Below are 27855 nucleotides of genomic sequence, written 5' to 3' on the forward strand. Positions count from 1 at the left end.
CCCTTTTACTACAAGGAGAACGATTATTCAAAACGGGCACTCTGACCTCCCTGCCGGACAACCAATCGCACGCCGCCGTTAGGGGATCGACCGGAACGCCGCCCAATCAAGCGTTGAAAGCTTCCACTCAGCCAGTGGAGTGGGGGGAAAGGTGGGTTTGGGCCGATTAAGTTCCGCCCCCCGAGATAGGTGCGCAGCCTCCAGCCGGAGGGCGGAGCCAAGGAGTCGGTCAGTACGTGCTGGAGGAGGGGGAGTTTGAGTGGCTGTCAGGGGTTAATTCCCGGGAGTAGGTTCCTGGGCTGGAGGAGGGGGAGTTGAGGAGAAATAGGGGTTGGGAAGGATGGGAGCCGGGGCTAGGCGGGCTGCAGCACCCCAGGTTTACAGTCTGGGTCAGTTGCTATCCCCACTATAAAATAGTTCCAGCGCTCGTAGGCGGTGGGCATGGTGAAGTACAGAGAGGGGTGGGGCAGCTCTGAAGGGGTAGGAATGGGAGAGGAGTACAGAGGGATGGGGGAGCTGTGGGGTGGGACAGGAAGGGGGAGCTATAGTGGGAGGGTGGGAATGACAGCGCAGTACAGAGAGTTAGGAACAGGTGAGTCCAGGGGGCTCATAGGTGCATGCTGTTAATAGTCCCCGAAGTGATCTCTGTCTGTGTGTGGTCCCTAAAGCATCCTGGGGTCTAAAGGTATCAATGCTTGGTTCTGTTCAAATGCTTCCAAACAGCATTGCTTTCTGCAGCCAAGTGTTTTTATGGCAAGCTTATCTCAGGCCACAGTGAAGCATGGTAGTAGCTGCTTCCATGTTTGAAAATAATTATCCGAGACAATACCTAGAAATTATGTAGTACTTTGCAAAAATTAAAGGTCTATGAATGAAAAGAAGGGTAATCTTTATCCCACTTTACAGATGGGGAAGGATGGGACTGTGGGAGAAAGGAAGAATGATTTGCCCAACTCTACAGAGAGCGAAGGTCTCCAAGCTTCTAGTTCAGTGAACTGTCCACTAGATCCTTCTGTGTACTCATTGTCAAGCCCAGTTCTCTGGTGTTAAAAAGGAACAATCCTTGGTAACTCTTAGAAATTGGGTACTCTAACAGTTTGTAAAGGGGGACATTGTTTCAAGTATTCACCTTTCTGCTTATTCATAATCATGCAGATGTTTTTCCCTTCCATTTGCAGTTATGTCTCTACCAATTACAGTAATTGTTTACATCAGAAAGCATGGGTTTGTAGCTACATTTTAATGTGTTTAAAAGATGCAGGGGGGAGACTGACCATACAGTACTGAAGACCACTAAAAACTGCCCAATTGACTAGTTCAGGAACTCCTGCAGTCTGTAGAGCATGGTGTCTGTTAGCACAGCTTGAACTAGGGATATAATAGTATAGTCGATTAACTGATTGAAAGCTATAGGTTAATGCTGTAGACTGCATGCATTTCCCTCTTCTCCTCTCTCTGCCAGTAAATTTTTAGCAGCTTGGCCAGTAGCCCGGCTCAGTCCTGGCTTTCAACGGGTCCAGGACCTACCCCTGCTGCAGCTCTGCATTTAAAGTGTATTAGGAGCTGAGCAAGCAGGCAGCCCGGCTCAGTCCTGGCTCACGCTGGGTCTGGGACCTACTTCCATTTCAGCTCTGCATTTCAAGTCTATTAAGAGTCGGGTGGGCAGGCAGCCCAGCCCAGCCCAGCTCAGTTCTGGCTTGCGTTGAATGCAGGAGCTCAGACCCCACCCCCTAGACAGGGACTGCTGCCACCCTCTGTTGCTGCTTCTTTCTCAGAAGCAGCAGAACAAGGTGACAGGTAGCCAGTCTACAAGGGGAGCTGTTTTTTAAACTGGCTCCCCTCATGGACGACCTCTTACCTGGCACACTGTGCTGTTGCCTCTGATCCAGTAGCTGCCAACCCCCTTCCCTGAGGTCAATAGCATAGTCAACTAACTAATAAAATTTCATGAGGTTACTTGACTATTCAGTTAACCCAGGGGTGGGCAATAATTTTTGCCCATGGACCACTTCAAAAAATTTTGAAGTAGCCCCGACCACCCTGGAAGGGGAGGGGTCTAAACGGAAAGAGCGGAGCTACCCCACCCCCAGGCCATGATTGGTTTAGGGGTGGGGGAGCCCCTTTTCCCCTCCCTACTAGGCACCCATGCCCTGGAAGAGGTTTGGCACACTTCTCCGCCTCCAGGCCAATCAGAGCCTGGGGGCGGGGAAGTGCTCGAAGCCTCCTCCTGCCCTACGAGGAGCATGTGGCACTTTGAAGTGCTGCGGGCTCCTCACAGGGCCAGGACAGGGTGAAGAAAGCTTCACACAGCTCCTCCCCTGCCGTGTGAGCAGCGCATGGCGCTTCAAAGCCCACATGCTCCTGGTAGGACGGGAGTAGACTTGGCGCTCCCCTGCCCCCAGGCTCTAATTGGACTTGGAACAGGGGAGCAGCACGGCCTATACAGACCAGATCCAGCCCGCAGAGGCCCTTTTGCCCAACCTCTGAGTTAACTGATACTTAACATCCCTAGTTTGAACAAGGCTTATTATTTCCATTTGTAATCCATTTTCATTTCTCTACCTGTGTACTAGTTTTCTTTTACTCTTGGTTATTGTTTCTTGGAAAGTAGCAAGTAATAATCAGAATGATTGCTTTCTGTAAATAAATCAGAGGGATTAAAAACTCCTCTCCCACTGATAATTTAAACTAAGTGCCAATATAGGCACAAGAACACATGATTATAGCTTGCCAGCCACATGGTTAGTCTTGAAATTAGATGAATAGTTGTAACCATCAGAGGATCGGAGTGAAATTCTAGAACAGTCTTCCAAAGGAAGCAGTAGGTTCAACTAACTGACTTGAAGAATGTGCTTGATAAGTTTATGAAGGGGATGGTATGATGGGACTGCTAAGATGGCATGTGTCCCATTGAAGACTGCCAATGGCAAAAATCTGCAATTGATGGGAATGAAACACTGGATAGGGAGAACCCAAATAATTATTTTTCAGGTATCTGCCTAGGACAGTGTTTCTTAAACTGTGTTCCGTGGCACACCGGTGTGCTGTGAAGCAGTCGGAGGTGTGCCGTGGAGAACAGAGTTCAAAATGGCCACCCTTAAAGGTGACCATTTTTTTTTCCATTCAATACCTTCTCTCCCTCCTCCCCCCCAACCAAAAGTTTTTGGTCAATAACTCCTCCCCCCCCTTTTTTTTGCTCAACAAAAAAATCCCTAATGTTCCTCATAAAAAAAGGTATTGTTTGGTGTTTCTCAATCTTAAAAAGTTTAAGGAACACTGGCCTAGTAGGCCTTATCCTCTTGCTCATGGTCCAGCACCTGCTTGCTGCACCACTTTCTCTCCTGTAGTTTGGGCCCCTCAGGCATGCCAGCATCCTTACCATGGCCAGTCCAGCAGCAGTGACCATGCTGCCAGTCCCAAGCCTGACCTTCCAGCTTCTGGGCAGAAGGGCCTGCAAATCCCTCTCCCCTTCTCCCCCCAGCCATGGGGGATTGGAGCAGGCGAGGCCCCGGCACCCTGCATCTCCATCCCACTGAGATGCAACATGCACTGCTGCTACTGTGTCCTGTTGCTGACGAGCCCCCAGAAGCAGTACAAAATGCAACACCTTGTCTCCCCACTCAACCCTCCCACACTGCTCTTCCTCAAGACCTTGCCCCTGCACTACCTCTTACCCCCAATCTTCACCCTCATGTTGCCTCTTCCCTACAAGACCCTGAATCCCATTTGCCCCCCCTTGTGCTCCTCCTCTCCTATTAGCCCTTGTGGGACAACTTGCCGCTGCAGAAGATGGCTTGCGGGTTGGGTTGCGGGTTGATACTGGTAAATGTGATTGGATGCTGATTCACATTTTTGTATCTGCACAGGATTCTAATTATAGGTATTGGTTGACCATCAGAAGAGGAAAAGGAAGGGAAGGTAGAAGGGAATCATACATATTTATAGTATTGCGTAGTTGGTGAGGTGTACTTGCAAGAGGAAGTATGGTACCAACCTTAATATGGAGCACTAGATTCATTGGCCAGCTCTTTAGGGGAATGTACTAGATAAAGTGCAGCCAGTGATTTGAATAGCAATTTCAGATCCTGTATTCCAGATGACCATTAGGTATGGCCCTAGAGTTTGTTTACTTCCCTCATCTGCAAAAAGGTTCACAAACTTTCTGAACCTGAGGGCTCTGTTTTCTAATTTTTGGGGGATAAGCAGTTACAGACCTTGTGCAAAATCAAATTGTATAGATGAGTATATAATGTACAGGTAAATTCTGGGGGCGGAAATCAGAAAAAAGGTTTTAAAAGAAGTCTGATTCACTAGCACTATACCAGAGTATGGGTTTGCACTAGTAGTGATTACAATGAAAGATTGGTGTTTAGGTATATGACTTTTGACAAATGATTAATTTATTCTTTGGTGAACATGTACTATAGGTGTTTTAAGCACTCATATTAAACAGAAATTTCAGGGGTCTCTTAATATTGTAACTGTTGAGAGTTGTGTTTATTGACTGAATTTTATAGATTTTGGTTTATACGTTTTAAAAGTTGGAAAGAGGCTATGAGTGAGAAAGTTGACTAACATGGACTTTAGGGATCCATTCTTGCAGTCCTAATACAGGAAAATCTCCATTTGCTTTTCATTTTGCTAAATAGTAAAACTAAAGTGTGGCATATTGTATCATGGAATTCAGTAGTTCTCTATTAGGACCTGCCCTCCATCCCTAGAGATTGACACCCTGCTTCTTAATTGCACTTTGATGCGGAACATGCTACTGTTGCTATGTGTCATTACTCAGGAGCCCCAGATTACAAATATCAATTGAACTTAGTCAGTCAATAAGTAATTATACGTATTTCAATTGTTTTTCCTTTTTTATAATTAGAAGAAGAAGAAGAGACATTCACAATGTGGAAGATGAAGTTTGGTTTAGGAATTCATCCTAATGCCCTGGCATATTCCATGACCACATTAGGTGCTGGAATGATGAACAGTATCTTTAATTTCTATTATGTTAAACTTTTCTTAAACCAATACAAGATTTCAGAAGTAGCATTTCATCAAGCACAGGTACAGTACATTGGAACATGGATTTGCATATTACTGTGCATGGTATTTGTACCATTACAATGAAAACTCTCCTTCATAGATGATTCAACTATTGACATATGGCAAATATAATTAAATATTTGATCCTAAATAAATTAAAGGTACAGTTGAAGTTTATTGTTAATACTTTAGATTTTTTTTTAAATCCGTTGTTGGAAGTATGCTTTTTAGTCAGACAAGCTTCAAAATAAAGATTTTCTTTACCAATTTTATGTTCCTGTTCAGCAAAGATTTGTACACATGATTAAGTTTACTAGCAGTCCCATGGGGCTGCTATTAGTGCTTAATGTTAAACATAGCCAACACCCTGAAAATCCTTACTTATATGAGCAACCTTACACATGTATATAGTCCCAGTGAATTAAAAGAACCTACTCGTGTTCTCAAACTTACTTGCATCCCTAAGGATTTGACTGATGAAGGTTCATGTGTGTAAGACTTTGCAGACCTGGGCCCTTACGGCTAGATTTTTAAAAATATTGAGGTGGCTATCAATGCAGGTAGATATTTAGTGGTATTTTCAAATGCACGTAAGTGCCAAACACTTGTGAAAATCCCACTAGGTACTGATCTGCATCTGTAAGTATCTAAGTAGAGGTAGAACCTCTCTATTTCAGCACTTTGTGGTCCCTCAACATCAGCAATCCAACATTATTTTAGTTAGCCAGATGTCTGCTTATTGTGGGTATGGCCAAGTTTCCTATGGTCCCATAAAGTTTGTTTACAGCTACCAGTCCTGCATCTTAATGTTCTGTGCTGTTATTTAGCTCTAAATTATGCCTAAATGTATTGTAAGAGCCTATTAACCAGTGGAAGTGTTGGTAATGCTGCTAGACAATATTGACCTCCTGTGGTTTGGCAAATTCTCTAGTTCAACACTGATCAGGTCCTAAGGGTGCTGGACTACAGAAGTTAAATTTATACCTCTAAAAATCTGGCTCTAGTCAATTTCTATTTGGCAAATTTTCCTGTTTTGTTTTCTAACTAGAATTGTGCATTAAACAAATATGACATGATGTACTTCATTGTTTACACATCACTACAAGTTGGACCTCCCTTGTCCGGCACCCTCGGGACCTGACCTTTGCCAAATGAGTGAATTTGCCAGATATGGGAAGTCCCCTACAACTGGTCCCCCAGGACACTCCACTTCCCTGCAGTTGACTCTGCTCCGGCTCCACAGCCACTTGGCTGCAGCCTGCAGGGCTTGGACTTGGGCTTCTGCCTGCTGGAGCTCCCCGGGACCGAGTTCCCCAGCCACATCTCCCTGCTTCTTGCCCACTTGGGGCTCCCCAGAGATGGGGTTCACACTCCCAGGTGCCAGGGATTTCTGATCCAGCAACATCCGTGGTCCTACCAGACCACGGACGTTGCTGGACCAGAGAATCCTGGATTTTGGAGGTTTAACCTATATTTCCAAATCTCTACTAACTGAAGATAGTTTAATTTAATGACTCTACATAAAATAGTGTGTGTGTGTGTGTGTGAGTGAGTGTGAGTGTGAGTGTGAGAGAGAGAGACATTTCCCATCATGCAGGGAAGCACTTTTGTTGTTCCGTATGTTATGTATGTCTTGGGGAATCCTAAAGAAAAAATATCACTAATGAGGAATTCTGTGTTTTTCTTCTCAGGTAGTTTTTATGATTTGGAATGCCATTAATGACCCTCTCTTTGGGTATATTCAAGACAACTCCAAAGTCCCATGCTGCTCAAGACGTCAGTTTTCAATTTTATATGGAGCACCATTGTACGCTTTAGCTTTTCTACTTCCCTGGTTTCCTTGGAAACATTATCAGGAAGGTGATTGGCTTAATGGTCTTCACCTTATTGTTGCTTTGTGTGCTTTTGATGGCTTGCTTACATTTGTGTTGCTAGCACAATGTGCGCTTTTTGCAGAAATTTCGACAAGACATGAAATTAGGCTTCAGCTTATTAAATATAACCAAGTGGCAACATTAGTTGGATCAACCAGCATTCTTTTTTGTGGTCTAATATCAGATAATATGGAAAATTTTGCCTATTTTCAAACCTTTACTGTTTTGGTTGCAGGACTAGCAACTGCTTGTATGTGTTACACTGGCTTATATAGCACTAGTCAGTATGAACAGAGAGAAACGCCTGTGGAAAACACTAGCTTAGAAACTAATGATAAAGCTCTCTCCTGGTCTTCTGTAATTTCATTGACCAAACAGATAATGACACAGAAAAATTTTATACTTTTTGTGACCATGAACTTCTTCCAAGTCTTCCACCTCGCCTTCTGCAACAATTTCATGATGATCTTTGCGGATAATCTCATCCCTAGAGATGTCCTTTCCTCTTTTATAAGAAGCATCATATATGGGGCTGGCTTTATTTGTCCTCAGGTATGCAACAATGTTTTTAATCTTTCATTTAAAAGGAAAATGCAGTTTACTTTATGCTAGTTCTTAATTGTTTACACAGCTTGGAGCAAATGCTTTATCTGGAAGAAACCTTTTATCAGTTTTAGGAATAAATCTGTGAACCCACATTATAAAAATAACTTAATATTCTAGTCCGTGTAGTCTAGCCAAAGAGGGAGCATAGGATTGCAGAAGGAGGGGGAGAGAAGGCAGATGAAATAACAGTGAACAAGCAGGGAAAGTAAATGTTTTTTGTTTCGATATTTAGGATGTAGGGCTTAACAACTTAGAGTAAGAGAAGGAAATGGGCTTAGTACCAGGAAAAAAATTCCTAAAAGTGATATCTATTGAACTTGGTGTTAGTTTTTTCATTTAATGTGTCTCTGTGGTGAGAGAATCCCCGTTGCTTTTGGATATTTAAAACTAGATGGATTGAAGGTTGGAAAATTAAATGTTAGGTATAACCCTCCTACATCCCTTTCAAAACTGAACACTATTTGCATCATTATGGAAATTGATGAAGGGGTCTAGATGGCTTAACAAAACAAGGTCCTTCAACAAACCTACATTTGAGGGAATGACATCTTCTAACTAACTTTTTCATTCATTCATTAACTGCAAGTAGAAGGTGAGCAAAATCCCATTCCAAGAGAACTAAATATGATTTGCTCTGGAAAGGAAAGAGGACCAAAAGGGTTAGATATGAAGGGAAAGATTAGGACAGCAATGGGAGAGAAGTGAGAGGAAAAAAATATGAAAAAGGTACCACACAGAGAAGACAAATGTGACTGTTTTTAAATAAAATCCTTTTACTCATGCCCTCCTAAAAATTTGTATAAGGCTGGTCTTTAAAAACTTTCCATAAACTTATTTAAAAAATTTATGGTTTGATTTTTCTCAGTGATCATCAGCAGCAGACAATATATGGGTGTTTAGCGTACCTGGCACTTCGGAAAATCAGGCAATACATTTTTAATATGAACAACTTATTGTGTTCTTTTTATATAAATTAATGCAAAATAAAAGGAGACACGGGCAAGTACTAGTTTAACCACAGCTAGGAATCTGATATAGTTTAAGCTTTTGTTGACATACAGCAATGAAATACAACTAATATATTTTCTTTGCTGCAGAACTTGTAAATATTTACCATTAAAACTCCCTGTCTGTACTCCTACTAAAGATTTTACAGATCTGTTTTGTAAGGATACGACTACTTAGCGTGGCTATTTTATCCTGAAGTAGCTACTCCACATCTTAACAAGCTGCCCATTATTTTGAAATATTTTTTGAAAGAACAAGTGCACTATTTCGGCATCCCTGTAACCGTTGTTCCACAAGGGTTAAGGGAGATCTCAAAATAGTGCTTCTTTTTTTTAAAATTTGGCACCGTGTAGACATAGAAATAGAATCAAAATAAGATATGCAATTTGCATAGCACAAATTGCATATCTTATTTCAAGTTTAGGGTGCTGTGTAGAAGCACCCTAACTGAAGAAAACATCTAGGTAATAAACTTCTATAGGAATATATCTGACAGAACTACAGAAATTAGGACAGCCTCAATAGCTTTATAATCAATACAATCATGGCTGATAAAATCAACCTGACAATCTTTAATGAAAAATATTTAAGAAGGCACATTTCTCTCTGCTTCCCAAAGATTCATTCTTCTTTGAGTGATTGTTCATGTGCATTCCAATGAGGTGTGTACGTGCAGCGTGCACACGCTGTCGGAAGTTTTTCCCTCAGCAGTATCCTTACGGCCAGCAGGTGAGCCCCCTGGAGTGGCACCGGTATACCGGCCCATATATACCCCTGCTGGCCCCCTCACCCACTCAGTTCCTTCTTACCACCGTGATGGTCCTTGGAACAACCCTCAGCTCTTTACAGCGATCGTTGTCTTCAGCATTGTTCTTCTCATTCTTTCAATTAGTCTCCAGCTAAGTAGCTGCAAATGAAGTTCAAGACACTTTTGTTATTTTTTGTTTAGTGACTCCCCACTGTGGTGTACCGTGCGCCCACAGAAGGGCATGCCCAGTCCACAAGGCTTTAAGTCCTGCAAAAAGTGTCATGGGCCTATGCCCTGTGGCGATCCCCCATTCATCGTGTTTAAAGTGTCTGGGGGAGGCTCACCTCACAGAAGCCTGCGAGATTTGTAAGGCCTTTAAACTCCATACTAAGCATGAGAGGGAATTGTGTCTCAAAATCCTGCTAATGGAGGCTGCTCTCAGGCCGGCACTGGCATCGGACTGGCACCAGCTTCTCAAAGCGCACTGGCGTCAGTGCAGGACAGTTCTGTGCACCGCACCTCTCCAGCAGCGCAGAGGTCCCGGCACTGGTCCCGGTCTCTGGCACCTCAGAAAAAGAGGAAACCTAACGGGACCAGTTCCTGTGTAGACATGCGCCCTCCAGCAGGGCATGCGGTGCCGATGAGCCCGGGCCTTCCAGGTCAGGCAGACCTTCCTCCCAGCACAGGGAGATCAACCCCATAGAGGACTTCCCTGAGCCCTCCACGCCAGAGGCCTTAGAGGCAGCGAGGGTCCTCATTGACTCCTCTCCCTCTCCTCCTCCCACCCTGACACCCTCCAGGCGGCACGGGAAGAATCAGCACTCGGCCCCCTTTCAGAACATCTGAAGGTCTGGTGCAGGAGGTTGGAGGCCACCGCCCCCCTACCGGTCCTGGCGGCACCGCACACAGCACCTGCCACTGAGACGCCCTTACTCTTACTGCTACTCCAGAACATGGCACCAGACTCAGTGCGGCACCACCGTTCGGCACTGCTACCGGTCTAGGGGGCCTCGGCACCTACATCTGTGCGGGATGCCCACACTGCCATGCCACCACCTCGGCACCGTGGCAAGCTGGAATCCATGGCCAGACATGCAGTAGCATCAGCTCCACCTTGGTCTGCCTCAGAGTATTCATCTGACTCCAAGGTGGAGTCCACCTGGTCCTCTAGGGGTTCCCAGTCCCATTCGCAGCACCACTCCTGCTCTCAGCACTGCCGCCCTCCTCACCTACACCAACAACTGTAAGAAGGAACTGAGTGGGTGAGGGGGCCAGAAGGGGTATATATGGGCCGGTGTACCGTCGTCACTCCAGGGGGCTCCCCTGCTGGCCCTAAGGGTACTGCTGACGGAAAATCTTCTGACGGCACGTACATGCTGTGCGTACACACCTAATTTGAATGGACATGAGCAACACATCTCAAAGAACAACAGTTACAACGTAAGTAACTGTTCTTTATCTAGAGGTCACTGAATTGTATAAAGTTTGCTGTGACCTTTTTTCCCTTGGGTTTTGTTCCTTCAAATTCAAGATACAACAAGAGAATTCCCTGACAGCAGTGTCCTAAGTTCACTTACTGTAAAGCACCCAGCCTACATTAAAGAAAGCAGCTTTGTGGATTATGCTTGTCTTGTCTGTACAAAGCTAGATCACGGCTTCTATTAAAGGATGGCAGTTGGTATATAGGATAGAATGCATATACTGAACCTACCCTGATGTTGCAACCAACAGACTTAAAAATTGAAGCCTAAAGCATAACTGCGCCAATATTTTTCTTGGAATTAGATGACATTTATTGAAAAACTCCAAGGAAGTTTCCAACAAACCAGAGCTTGAAGTCTTCAGGGCATGCTGATTTTTCTTAATTATGATTAGATGAGGTCTAGTTCATTAAAATAACATGCATTATACATCTGTTACTATTTTCACAAAGTGTCAGATAATAGGTTAATATTTTGTAACATCTAGTTCCAGTCAAATTTGCACTTCAAATTACAGCCACTTGTGTCAATTCCTTGCTTAACCTGCTCATAACTCTGTATGGTTCTCAGTTTTTTAATCAGAAAGCTTGAATTACCTCATAATGTTTGCTGCTATCTTTTTTTAATTATCCTATTTGTGTGGAGCATTCAAAAATGTTTGCCTTTTTTTTCCTTGTGCTCCAGTCTTCAGCCCATTCTGTTGCTAATGACCAGGGTTGATGCCTCATGTTAAAGTAATTAAATATGGGAAGAAAATTGCAAGGGGAGTTCCTTTTGTTAAATGCTTATTGAGTTTGAAATCATTAATCTTGGTGGCTAATATTGAAGAAAGCATTGTTATCTTGTAATTCATGGGAAGTGCTCAAATATGGCAGTTATCAGAACTATATACCTAGGTAAATTGTGTCAATATATTAGAAAAATAAACAATGTACATGCAAAATCTCATCCCATTTGAAAATGGAAAGTGAGGGAGGGAAGAGAAAAGAAGAGTTTAATTTTTGTTCACAACTATTATTTTTGCTGAGGGCCTAACCCTAAACTAGACTGTCATATCTTTTTACAAAAGCAGCATTCTAAGTTTTATTAAAATGCAAGTACCATATCATCAGAAAAACAACTCTATAAAATATCATGGACTTGCGTATTTATTCCCTCACAGTACAGAAGAGAGACTGAAAAATTTGTCATGTGTAAGATAACTACATATAGTTGCCTCACCATAGATACTGGGTTTCTTCTACTCATTTACTATGGGGAATATCTTAAATACTGAATTTAGCTTGGTAGAAAACTTTCTTAGTTATGTATGTCAACTGGAAAGTTTGAGTACCACCAATATATTCTACATTCCTTTTTTATTCAGTTTGTATATGTTTAAACAGTTAACTGATGAGAACTGGGCTCATTGGTTAATCTGCACGGTTACACACAAACCTCCTCCCCACTAGAGTCAGCAGCGCAGGAGGAAGGGGATGGGAGCAGGCAGAAACCTTCACAGGGAGCCAGCTTTTAAGCCTCTAGCAGCAGTGCGGGGGCGGGAGAGAGGCAGTAACACATTTACAAAAGACAAACAACCAAAATCAAAAACACTTTTTAACAATCCCTAGTTTGTAAATCAAACAATTCATTTTCTGTGTACCAACACAATAAACTCAACCTGGTATTTGAAAGTTGAGAGAGATTTTTTTTCTATCTCTTATGACACTTGTAATAAAGATTTTGCTTCTAGAATTTGACAATTTTTCTAATATATGAAATAATTTAATCCAGATGAGTCTGGTTTGCTTTTTAATAGTGATAGACTTTCTTAAGGTGGTATTGTTGCTTGATTTTTCACCCCTGAATCTCAGTTTCTTAATTCAGGTGATAGGGAACTCCTCAAACTTTTAAAGGGTTTTGGCATATAACAATAGCATCTATCTTTGCTGGTACTATTCAGGTTACATAGAGGACTCCACATATGAAAGTGAGTTTTGATCTAAATTGTTTTTGTAGGCTTCATAGTGAAATATTTTCAGACGTAACACTTTAAAATAAAAACAATTAATTCAGACTTTTGTGACCTAATGCATGTGTGGGATTCTAATTAATCAGAAAACACTGAAGTATAATTTTCAATGCTGAATTTATGGATTTGATTCTCTTTAGATTCACATAGCCTTCTTGCTCAACACTTTCAGACTAAAACTTGCTTTAGATTTAAAAGCTAGCACAGTCTGTGACTAAAACATCAGTGTTTTGTAGAAAAATGACACTTTTACTAAATACATTTTTCCAGGTTGTAAATTGGGTAAATTAATGGTTTTCATTAGTGTATGTAGTCAACAGTGAATTACTGGATGTGACACACCCAGCAAACTGAAATGTAATTGTTCCTAGTAGTTTGTATAGATTGTTGCATATTGAAATCTGGAAACTTGAAATGGAACTACAAGTGCTATGCATTTCCAATAGCTTTTTCTATAATAGAAGCAAAACTAGTAATCTGTTACAATGGGATTTCTCAGTGAAACTGTGTTATCAATTACAAAAGTCACACTGAGTAACAGTGGTAGTAGACATTTACCATGAAAGTCCATTGATATCAGAACCATATGATGTTAATGAAAAATTATAGATTTAAAGGGAAACCACCCATTTCATTCAGTCTAGCAAAGTTTAATTGGTAAAAAACTACTTTCACTATGAAGACACTGCAAAATAAATTGCATAAAGGATATCGGGCATTATAGTCTAGGGCAGGGATGGACAATTATTTTTGCAGGTGGAACACTTAATGAATTTTGGTATGTGGACATGGGCAGGCTCCACCCCCCTGGAAGAGGCAGGGCCTGCGTGAAAGGGTCAGGGCTAGGGACTGGCTTCCTCTCAGAGTTGTCTGGGGCTGGAGGCTTTGAATTAAAAACACAGCAAAGGGCTCGCAGCCCCAACGCTGCTGCTAATGTGTTGCCTGGCAGCTGCTTGGGGTTGCTATGGCTATTTAAAGGGCTTGCGGCTCTGGCTCCTGCCAGGGTAACACCGTGACTGGGAGCCAGGAGCCATTTAAATGGGATCCTTCTGCCTGAGCCACCACATAGAAATTCGGTGGCATGGGCAGGAAGATATAAATAGAAAGCAGCTTGATGCAATCTATGGGCCAGATCAAAGTATTAGGCAGGCCAGATCTGGCCCCCAGGTGGCATCTTGCTCATCCCTGCTCTAGGGTATGAGCTGATTTCTATCTGAAATGGGAAGCAACATTTATCCTAATGTAGAATAGTGCACAGACTGATTCTAGGTGAAGGGAGAGCTTTCATCTCTGAAATGTTTATTTTAAAACACTGCCAGAGAGAGGACCAGTAGGATGGTCCTATCATCTGTTCTATTTATGCAATTCCTATGCTCTTAATTTATGAGTGCATTTGAAAATGCTTTTGATTGATTTCCCCTTTCAGAAAATATGCATGTTTGCTAATCAGTAGAAGTACCATACAGCTGTAAAACATTTACAGCCTCCAAGACTATTTTATTTATTTTTTAAGAAATCCTCAAGTACTATATTGTTTTTTCAGTGCCTGGTGCTTCTCAGTCATACTCTGTTGAAGAAGTTTGGTTATTACAGGATCATCTTGTTTTCCTTTTACTTAGAAGGAATAGCTGCATTTGTTATGCTTGTTCTAGGAAAAGAACACTACTACCTGCTAGCTATTTATCTTACAACAAACATGTAAGTAAATATATATCTTCAAGGATACTATTTTTTTTTAAATTAACAGTTTTCTATGTCTTGTGATAAAAGTCTGTTAAGTCACTTTTCTTTGTTTTTATGCCTTTTTTTTTTGTCATACCCCTTTTGGTAGCTTGAAGAATTTCCTACTACAAGTGTTGTTCTCTGCAATTAAAAAGGCAATTCTTGTTTAACAGTTTAAACTTTTAGGTATTGCTTTTAATTTTCTTTTAAAAATTAACAGTGTAATAAATACAGTAATTAGAGTTTGCAGGATTGACTCCGTCCAGGTCACTTTTTTAACATTGGTCAAACACAGATTTAATTAATACAGATTTTCCATTTACCCCCATGCAGTAGTTTCCCACCCCACCACTTCAAGTAGTGTCCTAATCAGTGTTTGTACTGTGGATGTATCTGAACCCCTATGCCCCAGATGGGCAATTTTAGGTAGCAGTGTCCATATGGCCCACACATGCACTCTCCCTGTCTCATGCTTTGATGGGAGGATATCTAGCATTGTTGGTGAAATTGCTCTCAGTTTCTTCTCAATTGCCCTTGGCCTGAGACTGAATATAAGCAAAGTGCTAGAGACAGCTCAGTTCTAAACTTTATTTTACAGAATAGCTAATAGAGTTTCCAATATTCCTATTTTTCCTTTTTTGTTTTAATATTGAAAAAAATAAAAGATTTTAGATTTCCCCCGGTCCACAAAAATGCTGGCAATTCAGTGATTGTTGACTAAATAACATGAAGTTTCTTTTATTTGGTACTGCTGTTGCATGAAGCCTCAAGGTATTTCACAGAACAGGTAGATCAGTGAAATGTAGAAAACCCTCAAAAGGATCTGCTTTATTAAACATTTTTTTTAAAATAACTTTCTAAACTTGAATATAGAATGGCATTAATGTCATGGTCTTCCCTTCCTACCTTTCCTATCCTCTTTGCATATACTTATTTTCCCCCTTTCTTTCCAGGATTTCAGTCATTTGTAACTAAGAACTATGTGGCAATTGAGTTACGTTATCCAGTAATATATTTTCCTAATTTCAAGTATTCAGGTTTCCTTAGGAAAAAAAACCTCTCAAGATACTCAAGATATGCAAAGGCTATTTAATTATTAGCTGCTAGCCCAAAAAATCTTTTGTAATTTGAACCTAACTTTACCAAAACTTAGCAATATGTGCAAATCTATCATCCTGTTTATTGTTTCATTTGGTTCTATTGGTCATGTGTTAAATGTGGTTTTTTTTTTACGTTTATCATTCCAATCCTGTCACTTGTTTTAAGCTTATTTCCTGTCTTTCCTTTCCAGTCCTCTGCATGTCCTTTCTCAGATTTCTAGAGGAAAATTTCAGTTCTTCTGAGATGTTCCTTTTCTACATTCAAGTCAGTTTAAGTTGGTATTAATAACTTCAACAAGTGTCTTTCATCTTTCACTTCAATGCCAAGCTACTATTTTGAAATTCCAGAAAGAGTTGAGAAAGTTTTAGGTTTGTATATAGGTTTCTAATTCTTGGTTAAAATAACAGTGCTAATATTTCTTTGGCGAATGGATCATTAAACAGACCTAATAGCCATTTTTAATGTGAAGCAGTAATACTGTGTTAATGTACATGATGAGAGTGAAAGTGTGTATGAGAGAGAGAGAGAAAATTAAGCCACACACCTGCTAAACCATCCATTACAATTTTCTTATTGAGAAAAGTATGTTTAAAACATATCAACATTTTTGAAATATTTTGTCTTTCTACAGGGTAATTGTTCAAGCGTCATTCAGTTTGTTTAATCTGCCCTTGGCAGATATTGTTGATGCAGATTTTATAAAACACAAACGGAGGTATGTTGCTCTTCCTGCTGATCACAAAATGTACTACAGTGTATAGCTATTGTCATCAAATTCTCTATACCAGATTTGATTAAACTTCCTGGCTCTCCAATCAGAGGCTCAGGGCTCCATACATGGAGCTGACTGACTGGGCAGGGCTGATTAATCACCTGTGAAGCTGTGCTGCTGTGCAGCTTAGTGGGAACACTACCTCCAACTCCTATATGATAATCTTCAGAAGTTCGAGAGCCAGGGCATAATCTACTGGGAGCTGGAGGTTGGAGTCTGAGTCCACTCCTGAAGCCCCAAGCCCTGGGAGAAGTCCTTAGATCCCCATCCTTGCTGGGCAGAAGCCCCAAGACACCTCCCTTCTACCCCATTGGGCAGAAGCCCCTATCGTACCACCTCTCTGTAAGGCAAAGGTCCCAAGTTTCTTCTTCTTCCACCCCTCTACATCTGGTAGATGAAGACTGAGGGTGCGTGGTGCAGCTCCACAAGCCACACTTCACTGGTAAAAGAGCTGCATATGGCTCACAAGCCACAGTTTGGCAACTCCTGCTGTATACTAAAGTTAAGTTTTCATTCACAAAACACTCTGAACATATTGATCAAAAAGGATTCTTAATTTTATTTTAAAAGTTTTGTTTTTTAAAGTTGCAGCTATTTTTAAGAAGTTTCAATTTTATATTTACGTTTAATATGAGAAATGAATAGGAATTCATTATTACTGTACATTACTGTAAATCTTTTGAAATTGTATCTGTTATTAAATAACTTTTTCCTAGATTATGTCCAAATACTTCCATGTCTAATATTACTTACAGGCATAAGGGGGCCTTTATAATATAGAGACGATATTGAATGTTTGAACTATACTACTTAATAAGCAAATTCAAAGTTTTGTAGCTGCTGATATATTTTAAAATAAAAATTGATAAAACTTGCTGTGATATCCTCCACTGTGATTCGTGTACCTTTTGGATTTATACCAAAGTGCAACTAACTTGCTGTTATATACCAGTGGGGTTTCTAGCTTCAGTGCAATTTGAAGGGAAGAAGAGAAATCAGGCTCCCTTTAAGGCCACAACCCTGCAGAGACTAAAGCACTTAAATTACTTTACACCTCTGAATAGTTCCATTAGCTTTCAGTGTTTAACATTGAACCTGAGTGTAAGTCCTTGCAGGATTGGGGTCACTGTCTGTGTAGACCAAATCTCATAAATGGAATATTGAAATTTCTTTAATAAATGGAAGATGCAATGGCTTGACTTACAATTTAAAAATATTCTCGATACAACATTTCCACCCAAGTCTACATACAAGACTTTCTTGAAATTATTCTGAGTAACAGTCAAATTGCTTTGTTTGAAGTAGGGATGAAAAAGTTTAATGTTAGTGGTAAGTATGCAGTTATGTATCCTAATGGCTAATATTTGAGACTGATTCTTAAATAATGAACATAAGTACTGTAAGAGTTGTATGTTTATATACTATGTAATGTAGATGAATACTTGTTCTGAATATTTCAGATCACCACTTTCCTCAATGGTTTTTGGTACCAATGCTTTATTTACTAAGCCTGCCCAGTCTTTGGCACCTATGCTTGTGGTTACAATACTAAATCAATTTGGATATGAGAACCTGAATAATAAATTGTCTCCGCCTGATCCAAGGTGAGTTCAAAAGTGAAGTTTTAAATCACAACAATTATTACAAATTAATATGCAGTTAGCTTGCATCATGGGTGTTGCAACTTTGCTTCAACAGATTTTCAGTGGATCATTATCTGTAGAGCCCAGCAATTCCACAGATATCCACAGCTCATTTTTGCAGATATAGATGTGGATGCAGATACAAATTTTGTATCTGTGCAGGGTTCTACTCTACATAGACATAAAAATGCTGACCAGGTAGATATTTATTCTTAAAGAGAGGACATGGGGAAATCTTGCTGCATGTGTGGAAAAATTCATTTCAATTGATGATTGTTTTTAATTTTGCATAACAGAATAACTGTCAAACCTGGAAGGTTCTAATTTTGACTATAATTGTTACCAAAATCATAGAAGTGTATTTGTTTAATAAATATAATGACTAAACATATTTTTGAGAGAAATAATACAATTATAAGAGGGTGAGCAGTTTGGCTCAACTAGGTAAATTACAGTAAAACGCCAGATGTTCGGCATCTAGTGGTCCAGCACTCCCAATAGTCTGGCACCAACTGGAACCCGGAAGTGCTCTGGCCAGCCGGACAATTGGAGCTGCTCTGCCCCTGGCTTCCCCAAGTCCGATGCTGGTCAATTTAATCAGCGGCGGACTTGGGGAAGCCCGGGGCAGAGCACCTGGAGTGCTGCTGGACTGGTCCCGCAGCGCCGCTCAGGTGAGGGGCAGCGCTGCAGGACCAACCCAGCAGCACCCCAGCTGCTCTGCCCCCGGCTTCCCCAAGTCCACCACTCCTGAAACTGACCAGCAGTGGCCTTGGAGAAGCCGGGGGCAGAGCAGCTGAAGTGCTGCCCATGCTGTGCAGTTCCCCGCTGACCCTCCCCCGCCTCCCAGACCCCTCATAGCCCCCCTTCCAGTACTCCAGCATATCCAATAATCCGGCACCCCCTGGGTCCCAAAGGTGCTGGATTATTGGAAGTTTACTGTACTTTGGTTGGTATACAAATTCATTCTTATCTTAATAGCCTTATCATAGTTACTTCCTAAAATTTTACTTTAAGGAATAGTCTTTAAAATACATAGAAGACAAATCATTTATAAAATCTCCTTGGAGAAGGGCCATAAGGAGAATAGAGTGGAGATGTCTTAGAACCCTCCTCCTGACCTTAATAGACTGTAGAAGGAAGGCATAGAGGTAGGCTTGGAAGGGGGACAAGCTGGAATCCTTCAGAAAAGCAGCTTCAACAAAGTGAAAATTACTTACAGGTAGGGGTGTAAAAGAGGAGGGGAGATTTTTAACAAAAACGTTGTAAGAACAGGAAGCTTACTTTTGATACAATAAATGGAGCCAGTGAAAGGATTTGAATAATGAACTGATAGCATCAAATAAGTGGATGATTTTGGAGTGAAGGATTGGATAGGTTGTGCTGAGTGTAGTATATAACAAAGAGGATGAATATATTTGTCATCTTGGTTCAAGAAAAATCATATCTTAATTACTATGGCAAGAAAACTGAATTATAATCTCTTTCAACCTCTCGGAAGAATGATCAGTAGGGATGGAGTTCAAGTCACTGGAGTAGTTCTAAGAACTTCATATTCCAGAAACTTACTGGCCTTCTGAATAAATGTCTAAAATTTCCAATGCTCTTTTTAAAAAAAGTATTTGCTGACATGTAAATTATTAGTTTTGAATAGAAAACCCCAGGTTGAAAAAACACTGACTTAGATTATTCCTATGGCATGAAATGAATGAAAGAAATTATTACCAAACCGACCCATTCTACAGTGCCTTTACCCTCTCTTGCTCTGTCTCATGTTAAAATACACACATCTTCCTATAAATCCTCCTAAGCCAATTCCTCAGGGAAGTAAACAAAAGTTGTGAACAAAAACAAACAAATTGTGGAACTAAAAGTCTCTGCTCATTCACACTGATATTTCATGTTGTCTTGTATCACCTCATTTCCCTGTACTGGTGTTCATATATTGCCTAATAAGGCCCCAGTCCTGTATGTATTTAAGCTTTTGTATAGTTTTAATTATGTGAATAGTCCCATTGACTCTAATTGGACTATTCACATCAGTAAAGTTATGCTTATGCTTAAGTTTACACAGGATTAGAGCCATAGAATGTAAACACTTTTGCATGAAGAGCATCTCTCTCTTTTTTTTTTTTTTTTTTTTTTTTTTTTAAAACATGGCTTTACAGGGCATCTCTGCTATAAGTCGCCCTGGTATACGTCTATTCTGCACTAATGTTGTAATGTTGTAGGAACTGAAGCATTATACATCCTCCCATTCCCTGCTCTTGAGTCGTGCAAAAAAAAAATTGTGCAAATGGAAATCAGCCACACGAAAATATTCCCCGCTTTAAGTTGTTTCGCTATGAGTCCAAGTTTTTTTGAATGTATCTTGGACTTATACTGTACACTGGTGCTGTAACAGTAATAGTAATTACACCCACTACATTAAATCAACACACTAGTAAGATTGCAGAATAAAGTCATTCAGAAGTTTAGAAATGCCAAAATTAAGGTTTTCTGTGCCAAAAATATTTATTTTGACTCAGGCGGACTGCTAGTATATAAAATTTCAGCTTTAACAGTCAGTTTGATAAAGTGATAAGCAACCAAAAATAGGGCATTATAATCAGAAGTGTCAAGCAATCTTAATAATCTATAATAGAAAATACCTCAGTTTAATACTTGTTCACAGTTCAGAATCAGAATGTATACAATGCAGCAGAATAGGAACATTTTTTCTCACAGAATAATCATAAATTAAATCCTGTTTTAAAAATGCTGACAGACACACAATCAAGCTAATAAACGTACTACTTTCTGAAATACTTCATCTATAACTGAAAGGTTAGCATAAAATATTAGTCACTTTCACTATTTCCACTGCAAACATAGTCAAATTTGTTTACTTGTGCGAATCCTTCAAACAGCAATACAGAAACAAAAATTTTAAAAAGAAAATGTGAATTTAAAACCATAAACTGTTAGGTGTAATACTGAAATGATTTTTTCACTTTTTTTTTTTTTTTTTTGGTTACTAAGGAACTCTATTTCAAATCTGTCTCTTTAGAAAGAAATCCCACATGCAACTTTGTTTATATAATTTGTGTCTGAAGGCATAACCCCAGGAAATTTAACTTTTAAGATGAGTTTTAAAAGTAGTATTTACCATATTTATACAGTAAGCATCTTGACTTAGTCCTAAGGAGGTTACCACATAGGAAATCGGTAGGAGGGTCTGACCTTTCAAACCTTTTTTCACACAAAAGATCTTGTGGAACTCACTGAATGACATGCATGAACAAAGATTGCTCACATCAGCAAGGTTTTGTATAATTGGACCCAAATTATTATATATTGAGCACTGTTACAGTATACAGTAGAGATGTAATAGTATAGTCGATTAACCGATAAGTAAAAGCTTATAGGTTAATGCTGTAGATAACATGCATTTCCTCTCCCCCCCAACCCCCCAATCCCTTGCCAGTAAATTTTTTAGCAGATTGGCCAGCAGCCCAGCTCAGTCCCAGATTTTACTGGGTCCTGAACCTACCCCCGCTGCAGCTCTGCATATAAAGTGTATTAGGAGCCAGGTGAGCAAGCAGCCTGGCTCAGTTCCAACTCGTGCCAGGTCTGGGAGCTCAGACCCCTACCCTTTCTCCCCCGGGCAGGGACTGCCTGCGGACTATAGAATAGTCTACTAACCAATAAGAATTCATGAGGTTAATAGACTATTCAGTTAATCAATATTTAACATCCCTAGCATACAGTCCCTCTCCCAAAGTGCTTCCAATTGAATACACATAGGGAACATTCTAAGCACACACTATACTGGAAGATCAGTGAGTCTTTTTATGTGGTAGCAGTCTATTGATTAATGTATTATTCCCATTGACAAACTTGGTGGATGTGTGTTTTAGGGAGGGATTTGAATTGTAAGTATAGTCATTTGGTATGTGAGAATAGGAGGGGAGTTGCAAGAAGGATTGCCATGGAAGAGGCATGGAAATGAATGGGAAGATAAAGTACATATGGGCTATTTAAGGGAGGTGGCTTGGGAGGAGCATAGCAGTTTGAGAAAATGAAAGCTGAAATGTAGGCAGTGGACTTGTTGAACAGAGTCTTGAAAATTCAAGAGAGAAATTTAATTTTTTTGTAAAAGCTGATCATGAGAAACTAGCACAGAGTTTGAGGATGGCCACTTGGTGCTAGTAGTTGGAGAAGAAGATACATTGGACAGTAATGTTTTATCTGCTATCAAACAGTGTTTAGTATTAATGTATCTAATTAAAATCAATTTAAGAACTAGTCTTTCAGGGTATGCCTACACAGCAAAGTTATTTCAAAATAACAGCCGTTATTTTGAAATAACTTTACTAGCAGCTACATGGGTCAACTGCTATTTTGAAATTAAATGGAAATAGCGAAGCACTTATTTTGAACTTGGTAAACCTCGTTCCACGAGGAATAGCGCCTATTTTGAAATTGCTATTTCGAAATAAGCGCTGTGTAGATGAGGAATAGGGGCTATTTCGAAATAGGGGGCCTCCAGCCCTTCCCAGGATGCTCTGCTGGCCACTCTGGCCCCAACTAGGAAAACTCCTTTCCTTCCCCCCCTCCCTGGAGCCCTTAAAGGGATAGAGTCTTGCCACAGTGCCTGTGCCAGTGCCAGGCCTGCAAGCCCAGAGCCAGTACCCAGTGGCTCCAACGTAAGCCAGCAAGCCATTGCCAGCCAGCCCTCCTCTGCTCCTCAGGACCAGTCTGCCAGCTCCTAGGAGCCGACCAGCGGCCAGAAAAGGTGGACCCCTTCCTGGTCCAGTGCAGAGATCAGGGACCTCATTGAGGTTTGGGGGAGGGATGCCGCCAACGTCCATGATCTCCTCACTAGATGGAGGAACATGGCTGTCTACAGCCGGATGGCTGCTAGCCTGGCCACCCAAGGCCACATCCGAACACGGGAGCAGGTTCAGATGAAAATCAAGGAGCTGCGGCAGGCAAATGCCAGGGCCACAGGGGGCAGCTCCCAAACAGGGGCAGACCTAGACACCTGCCCCTATTTTGATGCCCTGTATCGCATCCTGGGGGGCAGGACAGTCTGTGCCCCCCAGGTGGTCATCGACCCTGGGGAAGAGGGCCCTGATCAGGGCACGGAGGAAGAGCCCGGAGGGAGCGTGCCACGCAGCCAGGACCCCCGAGCTGTACCAGCGAGCATGTCGCCGGTGTCATCTGAGGCCGGGGAGGCAACAACATGTGAGTGCCATCATTGTCCCCCTATGTGGGGGTGGGAGGGGAGGGAGACCAGAGACTGCATGCATGGACCTTGCTGACCACGGATCATGCAGCAACCTATGCATTTGCTGTGCCACCCCTAAGCACATGGCCCCAGCTGGCTGCTACACAGGTGCCTTGACCTGTTACCCACATGTGTGTATGTATGAAGGCACATGACGTGCTCCTGACCCCGGGGTGGGACACAGCAGGACGCCCTTGCTCTGCAAGCCCCCTCTACACAGAGGCAGGGGACGTCTCCCCCCTTCCCGCCCCCACACACTACATACAGCACAGGGGCATAGGTGCTCTCCCAGGCCAGCTCCCACTCCCGGGGATAGCAGGACATCCTGAACATGGCCTCTGTACTAGCACATTGGCTCTGATGGTGCGGAGAACTGTCATCCTCACCTTGCAGAGGGGGGGGCTGGGCTTCACCCACTGTGTCCCCAGGGATAACTGGCCACTTCTCTTGTTTGTCCACAGCCACACCAGCTGAGAGTGCAGAGTGCACCACCCCACCCAGGACATCCTCCGGCACCTGGGGACTCTGCAGGCTGACCCGTGCTCAAGAGGACTACCAGCGGCAGCACCAGGGGATACTGGGAGGCCTGCACTGCACCCTCGACCACTGGGTGCATGAAGACCTGCAGCTCCAGCAGGAGATCTGGCAGGAGCTGCTTGCCCAGGGCCATGCCATCTGCAACCACTTGCAGACCCTGGTGCAGAGCTTGCTGCCTCCTGCCACTCCAGCCCCTGCTGCCTCCCCAGCTACCACTCTTCCTCCAACTCCTGCTCCCCCTCCTATTTCTTCCTCCACACCCTACCCAGCCCTGGGGACTCACAGTGCTGGGAGACAAGTGGGCCAGCAAGACCCTGAGCCTTGTGCTTCCCCCTTCCAGCTCCCTCCTCCCAGGTTTACCCCTCCCCTCTCCCACCTTCTCACCTCCCTTTTCCCGTCTTCTTTCCCCAATTTCACCTGAGTTTAATTCCCCCACCCCAGTTGTGTTCAAGAAAACAAACTCTCCTTATTGAACAAGTGTCTTTATTGTACATCAAGAAGGAGGGCTAGGGAGGGGTAAGTGGAAAGACGTGAGGGTGGAATGAGGCACAAGCCGCCAGTGGGGCACACCAGGGAGACTGTTACTACCTGCAGAACGTGCTGCAAGGCTTGCAGCAACACATCCATGAGATGCATGCAGAATGTGCTGCAAGGCTTGCAGAAACACATCCATGAGATGCATGAGAGTGCCCAAGGGCAGCTCTGGCTCCATGCTGTAGAGTGCTGTGGTGTCCTGAGTGAGGGCAAGCAGAGCATGCAGAGAAAAAAATGTTTTGCTGCCCCTCAGCGAGGTAGGCAAGCAAGTGGGGAAACCTGAGAACTGGCTGTCCAGGGGGGTCCCTTTAAGCACAAGCCTCAGATACCTTGTGTGGCTGCTGCCTGAGGCTAACTCCTGACCTGATGCCCTGCCAGAACCAGTTCCGGCCAGCCTTAAATGCGATTCAGCATCCAATCAGTGCGGACGCGCTATTTCAAAATGTGTGTAGATGCTTTATTTCTAAATAAGAGATTTCGAAATAACTATTTCAAAATTAGATATTTCAAAATAACGCTGTAGTGTAGACATACCCTCAGACAGGAGACAAATGGCTTTTACACAGAGCACTGGAGGAATTTTTCCCTGTTTGTTTATTAATTCTTTATTGTTAAGTACACTTCACTTGTCTTAAGTACTAATCATTGTCCTCTCTAAAGAAAAATGCTATTCTGTATATTGCACATGGCTTCCAGGGGATTTGATTTAATTAGGCATCAGTAAAGCCTTTAGCGAGGGGAACCAATTTACATTTTTTTTATATAGTACTAGTGAAAAATGTGATATTTTACAGGTTTGGAGGATCACTTGTATTTTTCTTTATCTTAAATTTTTCCTGTAACACTAGATCCCTTTTTTCTTGCTCTATAAATATAGATCATTTTAAACTTCTCTGTTTTGGAAATCCACTGCAAGTACAGCCCATCATATGGTGAAAACACTGGCAGTAGTTTGTTGCCCTTTTAATTATTAATTCCTTTTATTTAGAAAAAAAAATACCAGATGAAATGGCACTGATTATAAAGATTGCTTATTCAGAACCAAACAAGCTGAATATCTATACGTTAAGTTTTTGTTTAAAATACAGAAAAAAACATGAGGATTTTTGTATTTTACTCACAAGAATGGTGATTTTCAAGTTTTTCCTCTAAAGGAAATATACTGTTTACTTCCTTTTAAAATGAACTATCCTAAATAGTTAGAATTATTTTTAATCTATTAAGAATTGACTATATGGGGCCAAAACTGCATCTTGGGGAAAACTGACATTTTTACCTTTTACCTTTGTCTCCAGTTTGTTTTTAGGTCTTCATGATGCTATGTTCTATTTGATCTGTCTGGTTCCGCTTTGCATCGCAGTTATACAGATTCTTACCTGGACTCCCTTCTCCATCCAGAACAGTCATATGACACCTGTACACTGAATCTTTTAACAATTGGTATGTACAGGAAAGATCTAGTTTTTGTGTTGAATTGTACAAAGTAGAATTAATATATTTTAAATGTGAAAATGAGGATTGTATTTAATGGACTACTAGACCAAATGCAATCTGAGCCATTATATTAAGGAAGTAATCTGATGACTATAAACATATCATAAAGGTCTTCCAGCCTTAGCACACAGCCTATTTGTAGCCCTTTCTAGTTCAATGAGCATACATAAGGCATTTGTGGGAATTTTGGCAAACTCCAGGAGTCTCTACTGAGCATACTGAAGAAGTGTCTTTACACACTCCATCACTAATAGGATAAAGGCATATCTGTTATGTACAGATATTACTGAATTTTAAGGGGAGGCAGCATGGTGTAATGAAATGGCACTAGACTATAGACCTAGTTCCCAGCTCTACCACTGACATGCTATGTGACTGTGAAGGAAATCACAACAATGCTCTGTGCCTCGGTTTCCCGATTTGTAAAATGGAAACACAAATACTTGCCCATCTTTGCAAAGCAACTTGAGAGCTACAGATTAAAAGCACAGTATATGAGCTAAATATTGTTTAGTGAATGCATGAGTACTTGAGGAATCTGAGGACTTCATTTAAAGTTCAAGAAATCAGAGATAATGAAGTCTTAAGTTTTAGTTACATTATGGTTACATTTTTTGAGTCATGCCATAGAAAAAGTTCTGTTCATTTGTATTGTACATGCTAATATCATCATGTTTCCAAAATCATATATATATATATATATATATATATATATATATATATATATATATATGAGAATCCTAATGCAAAAAATGTCTGTGGGACTTTCATGGGTCTGGATTCTTAAATTGTCTTTATAATGCATATGGTTATATACATTGATTTTTCTGTCTATTGATCATAGTCTATTTTTAAACCAAAATGTATAACTTGCCTTCCAATTGAGAAGGATTAGGATTCTTACTGTTTTGTGGGCATAGTTTTTGAGGAGAGAACATAAAGAAATCTAAATGACTTGTAGTCTGTGATTCACTGTATAGAACTAAGTATTTTTCTTGGTTACTCCTTCCAGTTTGGTAATAAAGAAGTTTATATTACAAATATTCTTTACCTATATTCTCTCTCTGATAATATTTTGTCTCTCTCTCATGTGTCGTCTTTTCTTTTTGGAGATGCTATTCCTTTCTGCTAAAGGACAATTCCCACTTTAACTCCTAAATGCCTTAAATAATTATCTTTCATTAATTTGTCCTTACGTAATGTAGACTTGGTACAACACATTTAGAACACAGCGCTCAATTTTGGTATGTCATGTTGTGCAACAGAAACAACATCAAAATGTTGAGACCTAAAAAGGTTTCAGGAATCCATTTAAATGGGCAAAGAGCAAAGGACAGCTTTTTTCTGAATGGTGTTTGGCAAATATATTTTACTTACTGAAGTAAAGAAGGATAGAAGTGGATATGAATAAATTTTAGACTTCTATAAGGCTAGTAAAGGTAAACTTAAAGAGCACTTTTTCATTGGTACAACTCCAGCATAAGCCTACACAAATAAAAAATGGTAGTATACAAAAGAATTATAAGCCAGCCTTCATTCACACACACGAGGATTAACGGTATGGAATAATAAAGAAAATGTGTTGCCATAGCTGTAGTATTAAATTCATACTAAAATACCAAATATTTAATAGGAAAAGTTAAGAGTTGATAGGACTTCTTGATTTATTTTGAGTGATACCATTCTTCTCCATATGAAGACAGCAAAAGCATTTACTGCCACATGAGTTAAAATTAAAAGACCTGGAAAATTTACATTCAAGTAGCAGTCTCATCATAAGAACAGCCATTCTGGGTCAGACCAAAGGTCCATCTAGCCCAGTATCCTGTCTGCTTACAGTGGCCAGCAACAGGTGCCCCAGAGAGGGTGGACCGAAGAAGACAAAGATCAAGCGATTTGTCTCCTGCCATCCCTCTCCAGCCTCTGACAAACAGAGGCCCGGGACACCAATTTTATCCCCTGGCTAATAGCCTTTTATGGACCTAACCTTCATGAAATTATCTAGCTTCTCT

At 41.2% G+C, this 27855-nt stretch overlaps 1 protein-coding gene across 5 annotated transcripts; it reads left to right on the forward strand.

The window, feature by feature from the left end:
* The first annotated feature begins 15 nt into the window (after positions 1-15).
* LOC102446480 (solute carrier family 68 member 1) lies at positions 16-26568 on the forward strand. Of its 5 annotated transcripts, none has more exons than XM_089782314.1 (7): positions 16-151; positions 4880-5064; positions 6735-7469; positions 14315-14469; positions 16226-16309; positions 17827-17970; positions 25645-26568. In XM_089782314.1, the coding sequence occupies exons 2-7, from the start codon at positions 4903-4905 to the stop codon at positions 25772-25774; spliced, it is 1410 nt and encodes a 469-aa protein (XP_089638440.1). In that variant the 5' UTR covers positions 16-151; positions 4880-4902; the 3' UTR covers positions 25775-26568. The 5 variants fall into 5 exon arrangements, 4 of the variants coding, with proteins under 4 accessions (XP_089638440.1, XP_075755589.2, XP_089638439.1 ...); XM_075899474.2 differs by having other exon boundaries at positions 141-228; XR_016350721.1 differs by lacking the exons at positions 16-151; positions 25645-26568 and adding exons at positions 549-970; positions 15785-15962 and having other exon boundaries at positions 17827-17864.
* The last annotated feature ends 1287 nt before the right edge of the window (positions 26569-27855 follow it).

The sequence above is a fragment of the Pelodiscus sinensis genome, chromosome 15, assembly GCF_052426305.1.
Source record: "Pelodiscus sinensis isolate ZL-2025 chromosome 15, ASM5242630v1, whole genome shotgun sequence".
NCBI lineage: Eukaryota > Metazoa > Chordata > Testudines > Trionychidae > Pelodiscus > Pelodiscus sinensis.

Bases quoted from the DNA above. Each gene is read 5' to 3' on its own strand.
- LOC102446480 (XM_089782313.1), top strand. From the start codon at position 868: ATGAATGAAAAGAAGGGTAATCTTTATCCCACTTTACAGATGGGGAAG. The intron at 14,470-16,225 runs GTAAGTAAATAT...GTCTTTCTACAG, and splicing joins ATTTATCTTACAACAAACAT to GGTAATTGTTCAAGCGTCAT. The intron at 16,310-17,826 runs GTATGTTGCTCT...TGAATATTTCAG, and splicing joins TTTATAAAACACAAACGGAG to ATCACCACTTTCCTCAATGG.